The sequence below is a fragment of the Rutilus rutilus genome (genome assembly GCF_951802725.1).
Source record: "Rutilus rutilus genome assembly, chromosome: 7".
NCBI lineage: Eukaryota > Metazoa > Chordata > Actinopteri > Cypriniformes > Leuciscidae > Rutilus > Rutilus rutilus.
The window spans coordinates 4,608,300-4,620,669 of record NC_140221.1 but is presented as its reverse complement, the minus strand read 5'-3'; the positions used below and the strand labels follow the sequence as shown (position 1 = coordinate 4,620,669).

The following is a 12,370-nucleotide window of genomic DNA, read 5'->3' as shown; positions in this document are numbered from 1 at the left end:
CGGAGAACACGTCAAACTAACGATCAAAGACTTCAGATTATGGCCCAGGATCAGAGGAATCTTTTAGGATTCACAAAATGTAATCGCAACCGGCCAATATCGTACAGTGTGAACATGGCGAATAGTCTTACGTCATCACACTATAGGCCCCGCCCACCAGCGTTCTTTTTATTAAATGCTCGAAACAGACGTGAACACGTGAACCGCACAGCGATTGGCTGCCGGTGCTTGATATTTGCATAAAGTCGCATATATTACTCAACTGTTTTAAACTATACAGAATCAAGACTTTTAATGGCATGAAATGGCATTTGTTGAACCTTTCAATGATGTTCATAATATGAGATTTGACTCAGGAAATAGTAAAATTGTTTTTATGGCACAAAATTAAGCAACGTTACAGTCCTAAATAAATCTTCTGTAAAGTCAATTAGAATGCAGCACTACACAAACACGATCCAAAATTATATACGGAGTAGAAATAATAATAAAAGCTACAGCTCCGGCATATTACAGGTGCAAACCTTATGATTCTTTATAGTGTTATTTGCTTTACATTTGAAAAAGGAGACACAAATATATCTGAATGCTTGTGATGTCAAAGCACTGAAACTAAAATCACAATGATGAAACTCGGGAAAGAAAATCAGACATGTGACTGGTTAGTGATTTAGAGGAAGAGATGGATGGCGTTACATTTACAAATGAAAGTTTGAAGTAGGCACATGTTTATTTAGTATAGACAACACAGCTTCTTATTCACTGGAGATGAAAGATGTAATCTAAGAGGAAAAGGTAATAAACATTGCCATTATGTCTGTACACTGTCAGCCATGATCAAAGTAAATTTAAATCTGAAACAGAAGCTAGCATTTAAATGGTAAATGTCTATATTAAACAAAGAAGAGTCCATTTAGCTTGCATCAATAACGATAATAAAACTCTTTCAACTACAATCTTTCTATACGAGAGAGAATAATGCCTTTACATTATGGAGCGAGAGAGAGAGAGAGAGAGAGAGAGAGAGAGAGAGAGAGAGAGAGAGAGAGAGAGAGAGAGAGAGAGAGAGAGAGAGAGAGATCTGCAATGAACTGCTTCAGAAAGTCAGTTTGAAAAAAACTAAATAATAACCGATTATAAAGGATGTTGTTGTTGTAATAACACACACCAAACAAATTCTAAATCACCACAGTCTAAAAAGTGAATCCTGTGAGAATGGTTTGATTTAATCAGGTGTTTACTAAAAATAACATAAAAGGATTTACTTATCAAAGACGCTAATTCAGATGTCTGCAATAATTTCTGTGCGACCTCTGTAGGTTTAAATAAATTATTAGTATTCATTTACAAACTGGCAACCTGTCCGTATTGCACATAAATGGTGACCAGAATCACCAACTTACAGGAGTAGTTTATTTACTCACCCTCAAGGTTGAGTTTTTTTTTCTTCAGCGAAACGGAGAAATTTAACAGAATAAGGAGGATGCTCGTTTTCATAAGCTGACAAAGCTATCAAAAGACAATAAATCGCAATTAAAAACCATAATAATAATAATGTGCTATATCTTGTGAAGCCATGCGACAGCATTGTGCGTGGAACACAGCAGAATTTAAAAGCATAGTTCACCCAAAATGTTTAATTCTGTCATTAATAAACCCTCGCATCGTTCCAAACCCGTAAGACTTTCGTTCATCTTTGAAACACGAAAGAATGAAAGATTTCTGTCTTACACCAAAACTGACGATTGTAAAAGCAATCCATATGAATAAAGAGGTTTAATTTAGCTTTTCACTCTCATTAAACACTGATCAACACACATACATAAAGCACATCAAATATGGTAAACAAAACTCAACATTACTACAACATGATGCATGCGCGTCAATCAAGTATTTTGTTTCCCATATTTGACGTGTGCTCTATGTATGTGCATCAATCCACATTTATATCTGAATAAAAGCCTAAATTTAATCTGTTCATCATATAAAGTGATCGTGTCTCTACAGAAGACTTGGATTAAACCACTCAATTCATATGCATTATGTTCACAATATCTTTTTGTTGCAATGCATGAAAGGGAGGATGACAGAATACTAAAAAGATCTTAATTTCTTATGGGTTTGGAACGACACGAGGGTGAGTAATTGATGAAAGAGTTTTCATTTTTGGATGAACTAGTCCTTAAATCATCAATGACTGATAATCTGCCCCCGCACCACAGCTATAACATCTGAAATCTTAGACTTACGCATATTCAGGCTTCAAATATGTCTAGGTTTGACAGGTTTTTGTTTTGTTTTGCAGAAGTAGAAGTTGCATGTTTCCCTAATCAGCTCATTAGTAGAGACTCCAAAACCTGAAATAGGTGCCGATAAAATAAAAAGAGTGTAGTGCAAAAAAAAAAAAAAAAAAAAACTTCTGTTTTCCACGGAAGGAAGAAATTCATATGTGTTTGGAATGACATGAAGGTGAGTAAATGATGCGTTTCAATTCATCTAAGGATGGACTATTTTGTTTCACTAAACGGTTTCATTAACCTCGAATAGTTTTTACATGACCTTTAACTGTGATTTGGACATTTTAGGAGAACAAATGATTTTGTGAACCACACCAATCTGTATTTTTTTTTTTTGTCACTGTAAAATGTTGCACATATGCCGTTTAGTGTTGGATGCACTAGCTATAACTAAAAGTGGGATGGACGTGTAATCTCAGTGAGACTGGACTGCGGCAAAATGCATCTCAAAATACGGGGGTGTAAAAATCCACATCAGAGAAAACAGATCCCTATAACAACCAAAGTGACCGAGATAAAGGGGTCGTTTTTAATCAGACTCGAAGAGCGCCGCGTCCGATGAGCTCTGTGGTATCGTTATCCGAGGGGTGACCCTCCTCATCATCAGTACCTTCGTCCGAGTCCTCTACGGGTGTGCAGTACTCGTCGTGCTGCGGTGTGTGTGGCAAGCACTGAGCGGAGGTCGTGACCGTAGCCGCGGCTTCGGCGGACGTCACCGTGGAGGAGTAGTTGGGAGGCGGGCTGGAGGAGGCAGGCGACGCGGGGTTGGATGAGCGGAGGAGAGGGGTGCGTTCAGAATCAGCCTCACTGAGCGCTCCTTCCTCTTCCCCGTCAGCCTCGCGCGGCCCGGCCTCTTCCTCCGAATCGGAAGACTCCGAGTATTCTGGGTTGGGACGGGTCACGCGCTGCTTGCACACTGGGCAGGTTTTCTTGGTCAGGGTGAGCCAGGGGTCCACACACTTGCAGTGGTAAGCTGAATGATGGAAGCAAAAATAATCATGTTATGGTATTCTGTACAGGGACAAAAATTCATATCATTTCCTCCCTTGCGGTACCAAATTCAAGCCAGACGCACAGCCACTCGGGGACATGACCAAAATCTTATATCACAATATGAGTCATTTTATTTCACTATAATGTTATATGTATATATATGCATATATCACAATATAGTTATTTTTGCTTTAAATAAGGTTTTTAATATGATATACTATATTTTTATAAGTCAACTGTACTTAATTCTTCTTTGGCAAGTTTTTGCACGCATATTTTTAAAGTAAATTTCACATATGGAATTAAGTAAACTCTACTTAACAAAATTAAGTGAAAGTAACAAAGAAAATAAGTAATTTTAACGTGGCTAGTAAAAGGTAAAAGGCAATATCTATTTAGTTGAAGTTTCCTTTGCAATACATTTCACTCAAACAATATAACATTGAATTAAACCACACATTTAAACTATATGCTTTAATTAGAAACATCCAAGTAATAAATAATATAGATATTGTGTGAGACACCATATGCGTAATGTGAACGCAGAGACCTCAATACTTGGCAGACAATACACAATGACTAACATTTGATGGATCGTTTTTGTGTTTGAATGTGTCATTTTGAGTAGAAAATGAACTCCAAATGTCACAAAATGGCAAGTTACTAATCCTAACAATAAAAGCAATGATAAAACAGTGTAAATACAGCTGGAAAACAGTGAAAAAAATCAACCTCATTAATTACTCAAGGCCCAGTGCATGATGGGAACACCAGTATCAGAAAAGTTGAGTAATTTTATTACGTTGATCTTAACGCTTCCATCTCTACACGTTTGAATTGAGATCTAATATAGAATTTGCTTAAATTACATTGTTTTTTTCTGTAGTATTTACTTCGGTACAAACTGAACCGAAACATTTAATTACTTTCACTTTAACTTCAAAATCCATACTTTAGATATGCTTATTAGAGAGAAAGGATAAAGACAACACACTAAAACACACACACACACACACATTGCTCACACAGATGATGGAGCAGCTCACTTACCATGTGAACACGGCAGCACTCTCAGCTTATCTCCCTCTTCATATTCATCTAGGCAAATCGCGCACACATCATACTCGTCACCTGAGAAAAATATGGCATTATTGAAGTGTTAGATGTTCCAGTAGAACAATCACGCTCGCTATCAGAACCCATCAGTGATCGGTGAGTTTTCTTTGTTCGAGTGTGTGGTGCAAACTCCTACATATGAGATTTCAGTGCTGTTTATTATCATCTTTAGAGCAGCCAAACATGATTTTATGGGGGAGGAAATAGCTGAACTTTGATAATTCGTGACATTTCTTTAGCTATTTAATGGAACTTTTCTTAGACTCCATTTATTATAATCTTTAGAGCACCCAAACATGATTTTATGAAAAAAACTTTGCAACTAGCAGTTGTAGTGCATTTCTTTAGCTATGCTATGGAATTTTTCTTAGACTCCAACTCATGTTTGGTTTGCAAACCTGACCATATTTTGAACTTGACTGTCAGTAAAAATTGTGCATTACAGTAAAAGTGTTTTTGTTGGCGGAGGCAAAACCATTTCATAAAAAGCATCCTACAGATGTGGTCCATAGAGCTTATATCGCATTGAACCCATACTAATAAAGGGGTGGTATAATGCCCTTTTCACAAGATGTAAAGTAAGTCTCTGATGTCCCCAGAGTGTGTATGTGAAGTTTTAGCTCAAAATACCCCACAGATATTTGTATAAAGCATGTGAAAATTGTCACTTTTTGAGGGTGCGCAAAAACGCCTCGTTTTGTGTCTGTTCCTTTAAATGCAAATGAGCTGCTGCTCCCGGCACAGGTAGCGGAGCTTCAAGAGCTGGCACTCACACAAACATGCACTGAAAATTTCAAAAATGTTTAGCCTTTTATGTTCAAACCGGAGTCAGGCAATGATGGAGAGACTCAAGAAGTGACAACATGTAGAAGCAACATTTCTGAATGGTTAGTTGATGAATTTCTGTAGCTTATGTGTAGTTATCTTCTAGTCATTGATTAGCATATTATGTCTTGATAATCTATAAATCCTGTTCTGGGGGCGGGGTTTATGTAAATTCTACGGTTGGTGATGTCACTAACCCAGACGGAATGTCGTGTAGTCTCTACCAGCCGTTTGTTGTAGTCCTTAAAAAGCGATTTCTTTAAAAGCAAATATCTCCCTTTGCTTTGAACTTTGAGCGTCGTAACTTTGCAGATGTTGTTTATGCTCAAACAGCAACATTACACACTAACTAAAGTTAGAAAAGTGAAATCATAATCAACCACCCCTTTAACAAACTCTCTTTTGCTCACCTTTAGCAAACTTGTGAGTGGGGATTTTCTTCAGCTGTTCTTTGGAGAGTCTGTTTTTCCGGAGTCTCTTCCTGTGCTGAACGCACCGCACAACCTGGACCGGTTAGAAGGAAAAACATATATATTGTCATCGTATCATCGGCTCTTTTACAAATCCTACGTAGCTGCCTACCTAGACAACATTTTTGCCATCATAAAAGGCACTCCGGGTGTGAAACTATTCCAAACAGTAGAAAGAAAAACTATGCTCTACACTTTTTTTTCATACTTTTTAAAGCCTAAAAGCTGTAATCCCCCTTCACTGTAATTGAAAACATCTAGTCCACTAGTAAATCTTCTCTTTTTGTGTTCCATTAGAAAAAATTAATAAACATGGGTTTAGGTGAGTTGACCATGTGACTTTCCTAATATAAAAATACTAGTGTAAGAATATACACAGCATATCATAATATCATCATTAGAATAGTACAGACACCTGTAATTCCATGCATGATTCTTGTACACATTTAGGGGTTTATAAAGAAGTCACTGACCAGTATGACGACCATGACAATGATGATCATGCCGACGACTCCAGTGAAGGGGATGAGATAGTAGGACAGAGGAAAGGAGAACTCGGGCTTCAGAATCACAAAGGCCCTGCAGCAAAGTGGGTCAGCAACAAAAGTTACACACACACACACACACACACACTAACATGCATGAACAACCTATGCCCCTGAGGCGGGCAAGCTGAATAAAGTCATTCAAAACGTGTGTGTATACCACTTGGAAATCTGGACATTATTGTGATGCTCATTATTGTTTTTATTGTTTAAGTGGATGACTTGGAGATTATAGTTAAAGAAAAGCAAACTACAAGCCCTTTTAACTGGAACTTCTCTTATACTGTAAACTACCCAAAGACGGTCGCTATATAATTACCAAACCAGGCTGAACAGTGCAGGCATTTGCAACTAAAAACAGATGTGTGCGAACTATAAAATGTATTTAGGAGTACATAAAAAGCAGATTCCTGCGGGTCTTTAAAAATTCAGTTTTAAGTCTCTTAAATGGTGTAACAAAAGTCTTACGTCTCATTTGAAGAGTTCACATTGGGGCTGTAAAACAGGAATTGTGAAACAGTTTAATGTGATTATTAATGATTTCAAAAAGCGATGATTACATAAAAAAAAAGAAGAAGTGAGATCTGCACTTTCAAAGTAAAAATGTTGCAGGTTTGTGGTTTTAGAGCAGTTTGCAATCAATGAATACTGTGCATTTAAGCCAAGCAATTGCTTATGATCTACTTTTGATGAATTATGCATTCATATTATGTATTCATAATGAATGGAATTGTGAATTATGTATTCATTATATGTATATATCACAATGTTTACTTTATGGTGTTTGTTTTGTAATGTTTTAGATAGTTGTAAGAGCATATTTTCCCTCACTCATATGTTTGAATGATGATGAAAGTAATAAAGACATTTCAAAATAAGAGTCCCTGTGTATTTTGGACTTGTTTATAACAAAAGTCCCACATTATGCAGAAAATATTTTTTTCTAGTTATTATTGGTATTTCGGTAACAAAATAAACTGTATCAGGCATTTAATTCAATGTTTAGAGTATACAGAATTTCATAATTATTATATCAATTTTTTAAGCAAAAATATCAGTAAGACTCCTTGTCTCTAAAGTTCTCCTTGTATCCCTATATTAAGGAAAAACTAATGATTTGCTATATTTTCATGGTGCCCCTAAAGTTTTTTATTTATATAATTGCTCAAAAAAAAAGAAAAAAAGAAAGAAAAAAAAAAGAGTAAGTGCCTGCACACGTCCATTTTTGTCATTTCATAGCTTTGGTCACTTAATATTACACACAGTACAGGAATAATAATAATTATAAAGGAGTAGGTGTGTCCAAATGACTGGTTGTATTTACGTATCTGTATTAAGAGTGTGTGTAGCCTGTTTTATTCTCACCCTTTCTCCGGTATGATAAAGCTGCGCAGTATTTGAGAGGCATAGTAGCTTGTAAACACAGAGGGAATCTCGATCTCATTCGCGATGGTGTCTAAAAAGAAACAAAACAGATTGCGAGGATGATAAAGTATGTGTCTCGCAAACAAATGTCTCAAACGATTTTGAATAGGACTGTGTTGAAATTTGCACAATTCGAAAGAAAGCCAAGTAAGTCATTTTATATGTCCGCCACCACTTATACGTTCATTTATTAAAAATGTTTCAGTTATACTTTGTTTCAATAGTGCACTTTAGACATTCTACTAACAATAAGTAACTTTGCAACTACATGTCAACTAACTCTCATTAGAGTATTAGTAGGTTAGGGTCCTTGCCAAGTTAGTATATACTAGTCAGTATAATGTCTGTTGAGGAGCATCAAAATAAAGTGTTAGCAGACAGTCTACTAATACTCTGCTAGTTGACATGTAGTTGCAAAGTTACTTATAGTTTGTAAAATGTCTCAAGTGGACAATCGAAATAAAATGTTACAAAGATGTCTAATCTGATTTTCAGCCTCCAATAAGAGTGTAGTAGATAACATTTCACCCACACTCAGCACAGAAAAGAGTTTATTTCCCATAATTGTTCAATACAAGCAGTACATGTGTGTGTGTGTGTGTGTGTGTGTGTGTGTGTCAATCTCACCATTGCTGGATCCCATACTGAGAAGTGAATTAGAGAACATGTTGTGAACTATGGCTGCACTGTACCCGGCCTGCTGTGCATGGAGCACCTATAAGACCCAAAAAACAAAACATACACAGTTATGCTCACTTTTTCTGTTGTTCATTATCGACTTATCAAAGTGTGCATGCATGACATTTCTTTGGCAAAATCAGTCTGCGATATAATTAGCACTTATGTACATTTTAAACAATATACTTTTTATTAATTAGAATAGACTTGCTGTGCATTAACCTTAATATCAAAGTTACAGTCATAGCGTCGAATGAGGACAATGTATTTTGTAGTGCTGTTCGTAGTGGGATCTGAGGGTGTGGGAGAAGCTGGAGGAGGATCTATAGGTGTGCATGCGTTCTGAGGACGAGCTTCAACCAGCACACCCTGGAGGAGAGAGAGAGAAAAGTCAGTCACGCTAATGCAGTGTAATTAGTTAGTTACTGGGTAAACTACAAGTCCAGAAGCAGGGATTCATTACCATGAGTCCATCTTTTGGCAGGGGAGAGCCAAAGAGAGAAGGCAGATCTTCAAACAGCATGGAGGTCATGTTACTGTAATGCTGCATGGAATAAAATAAGAGTCCATTAGCAAATGCAGTACAAAGACATTATAGAGCAATCAAACAACCCACATTATTCAATTAATATTGATTGTAAAATGGTGAAGCGTGTTGATTTCATGCAACCAAATACTCCAAATGTACTGTAAAATGTCTATAAAACCAATAAAAAGCCTTAATAATTCTGAAAACCTTAGAATTAAAAGCCTTAATAATTCTGAAAACAGACACTTACAGCATATATATATGCCTGACCAGGAGAGGGTGCCAGAGCGAAGCATAAGACGAGGACCGAGACGCCCAGTCGCGTCCCCACACACACCATGCTGAATTAGGCTGGGCCCTGATGAGGGGCGATGAAGACCTGCATATAGATTCAGGAGTTTACAAACTTTAACATCAATGACCAAATTGTTCAGTGAGCAATGTGTGAAAAAAAAAGTATGAAACAGTTCAATCTGTTATCACTTTTTATATAGCTTTACACTATAAAATAAATGCTGACTTACAATTTGATTTTAAGAAAGCACATATCAACTCAATAATCAAATAAATAAAGCATTTCTTCCCTCAGGATGAAGTCATGACTATCAGCAGTTTTGTAAGAGCCTGATCTGTGCTAATAATAACATGAATGGAATTATGAATGATTTTATCTGTTTGATTTATATTACTGCAACGACCCACTAATGAGCTTTTAAAGTCGCTGATGAAACTGAACTTTTCTTCTATTTTGTGATGTACATCCGAGCGTAACGGATTACTGAACACACACACACAAAAAAGATGGAGTTTAGTGGACTAAATGACAAAAGTCCAGGGGCCGGTTTCACAAAGATAGACTTTGACTATGGCTTAGATATAGTAGATAGTCAGACTTCAGATCGACATCTAAATCAGACCGTTGCACAAAGCACTTAAGACTCTGACTATCTTAAGTAGGACAACACTGCAATGCATTCTGGGTAAAAGACACTTTTCAAAACAAAAAACATGGCGGATCGAGTAAGCGCATTCAATCACTCAGGGCAGTTTACCCCAGCGGAAAACATGTGTTTGCTGGAGGAGTGTAACAGTTACAAGGACATTTTACTTGGGAAATTTAGCGGAGAATGTAGTAACAAGAAGAAATGTTTAAATTATGAGCCATTTTCCCTTTTCTTTTGGCTAATGTAACTGAGTGTTACTGCTGGTTGCCAAAGTAACAGAGTCTTAGACCTAAGTTAGCCTGGGGGTAAGGTGTCTAAATTAAGTCGGTCTTTATTTTTGTGAAACAGTCTAACTTGCATTAGACTAGTCTATGAGCACATTTTAGACTTGTCTAACACTATAGACCGGTCTAAAATAGCTTCGTGAAACCGGCCCCAGCACACGTCACCAGAGAGAAGGAGGAGTTGTGACATTTTGATTATACATTATCATTTAAAAAAATAAATACGGTTTTTTTAAATGAAAACATGCACAGGTGAATTATTCACAATAGGATATATAACACACATTTACAAAATAGATTTTCATTTCATGCCGACTTTAATGTTCTGACAAAAAACATTTCCTATTTTTTAAACAGTTCCCTATTTTTAAATAGTTTCCTATTCATATTCAAACAGCATGCTAAACTTAAAAAAATAAAAAATGCAATATGTCTAAGTGCGATTATTAAATTGCAAAGGTTGCGGTTTAACTAAATAAATGCGCTGGATGTTTCAGAGTGGCACTGTTCATTTTCACATGAGCGGCTCATTATACGCCAGTGTTTGCAGCGTCTCGATTAGCAATAAACGCTGCTCAACACACACTCCATCTCTGCATCTGCTCTGACTTTGGGTCACTTTAACCTGCATTTAAGAACACAACATGTACCAGACATCTTCAATTACTTAAATGTAATGAGAAGTGATTATCAAGGGCTTTTAAAGGCTTCCTGCAGTTCTCTGTCCAAAGAAAGTTTGAACATTTCGAGAATTACACACTACTCAGCTGTAAAACACACTGAGCACATTCAGCAGTTTCACGTGTTAAGAAACCTGCTGTTTAAATGAGTCACGGGAAGTGAAACCAACCACAGGAAGAATAAGGATATTCTGGACACACAGAAACTAGCCTATAAAACTTAAGACTAATCTCTCTAGTTCAAATTACAATAACATAGGTTTGTCAATGCCAATGTAAAGATCTACTTTTAATGGGGTTAATTCATAAACATGTATTGGTGAAAACCGACAACGAAAGCATTCATTTCAATACAATACAAAACAATAAGACATGTAGGCCTATGCAAGGTGTGCCTGAGACTGAGTCACCCAAACATGTTTAGAAGAGCAGTCTTTCTAGATTTGCAAATGGTATATTTGTGTTGTTTTCTGATTAAACCAGGCATAGTTTTTCAGATGTGATTCTGCTTCACTCAGTCTGTGAATGTTGTCACTAAATACACTCAACAAGAGCGATTAATCGACTAAAATTCAGGCGTTTGGCGATTATTGTCACCAGCCAATTAATAATAGTGGAATTTATTTTTCATTGAAGATTTAGCATCAGTTTGCTATTTAATCGTCCACATTAATCCACTTAAAATAGTGTTAATCTCCTAATGCGTATTGCTTACAATCCCATGGCCTTATTTCTCTGTTAGTGTTGACTGCTGACTTCAAGACGTGACATGTGACTTGCTTCGCGCATTTTATTGCCAAGCCCAAGAATATTATGGGGAATAGTAAAACAAAATAGCAGTTTGTCGCACAAGTCAGTCCACATAGATCAGTAAAACTAGTAATGTTTTAGCAGACTTTATCGCTGTATACAGCACTGACTTTATAACCAACAATTACAACTTAATTACAACCCGTGAGTCCTTTAACTGACACGCACAGACATCAAACAGGGACTAAAATAAAAAAAACCCTCCACATTCTCCTCTGGTAACTTAACTATGATAATGTACGAAATATAATAATTGCGTCATGAATCGATCATCCCTCGACTTGGAGGAAGCTAGCGTTACTTCCCGACTCATTGAATAAACTATTTCTGAAAAACCTAATTATATTTGTAAAGTACATAGGAGCGCTACAGTGTCGTTTGTAATGTAACAGTGACAAAGTGTCAGTAAGTTTGTAATTGTTTACTCACTGTACAAGCGACTGCCAGCTAGCTGGCTAATCACTCGTATTCCTTAGCGGACAGCTAACTTAGTCTTCCACTCGCGTCGTTGCTGTAATCGTTGTGACACGGCGCTTATTCTTCCAAAAGATCCTTCTCGAAGCTCATAGCTCATTGATTTGTATCGGTTTCTCTGGATGCTTGGCTGATTCGACCCTTCGTGGGACTACGATCTCACGTTTGTTTACAATCCTGCAAGGCCAACAGGAAGTGCGAGAACTGCAAGTATCGCGATATCGGTGACTGAGATTTCAAATGAGGGTGCGCGGATCCACCTGGGGATTCATGAAGGAAGTGCAGTGTGATGGAAGTTCC

At 37.0% G+C, this 12,370-nt stretch overlaps 1 protein-coding gene across 2 annotated transcripts; it reads right to left on the bottom strand.

Annotated features, from left to right (window-relative positions):
- Window positions 1-358: 358 nt before the first annotated feature.
- On the bottom strand, window positions 359-12,322 carry rnf167 (ring finger protein 167). Of its 2 annotated transcripts, XM_084413737.1 has the most exons (11): window positions 12,026-12,322; window positions 9,129-9,257; window positions 8,813-8,893; window positions 8,572-8,718; window positions 8,299-8,386; window positions 7,612-7,702; window positions 6,715-6,741; window positions 6,175-6,280; window positions 5,642-5,735; window positions 4,341-4,421; window positions 359-3,270 (listed from the first exon to the last, which is right to left on the bottom strand). In XM_084413737.1, exons 2-11 carry the CDS (start codon window positions 9,216-9,218, stop codon window positions 2,831-2,833), a joined length of 1,245 nt encoding a protein of 414 aa, XP_084269863.1. In that variant the 5' UTR covers window positions 9,219-9,257; window positions 12,026-12,322; the 3' UTR covers window positions 359-2,830. The 2 variants fall into 2 exon arrangements, with proteins under 2 accessions (XP_084269863.1, XP_084269864.1); XM_084413738.1 differs by lacking the exon at window positions 6,715-6,741 and having other exon boundaries at window positions 12,026-12,278.
- Between the last annotated feature and the right edge of the window lie 48 nt (window positions 12,323-12,370).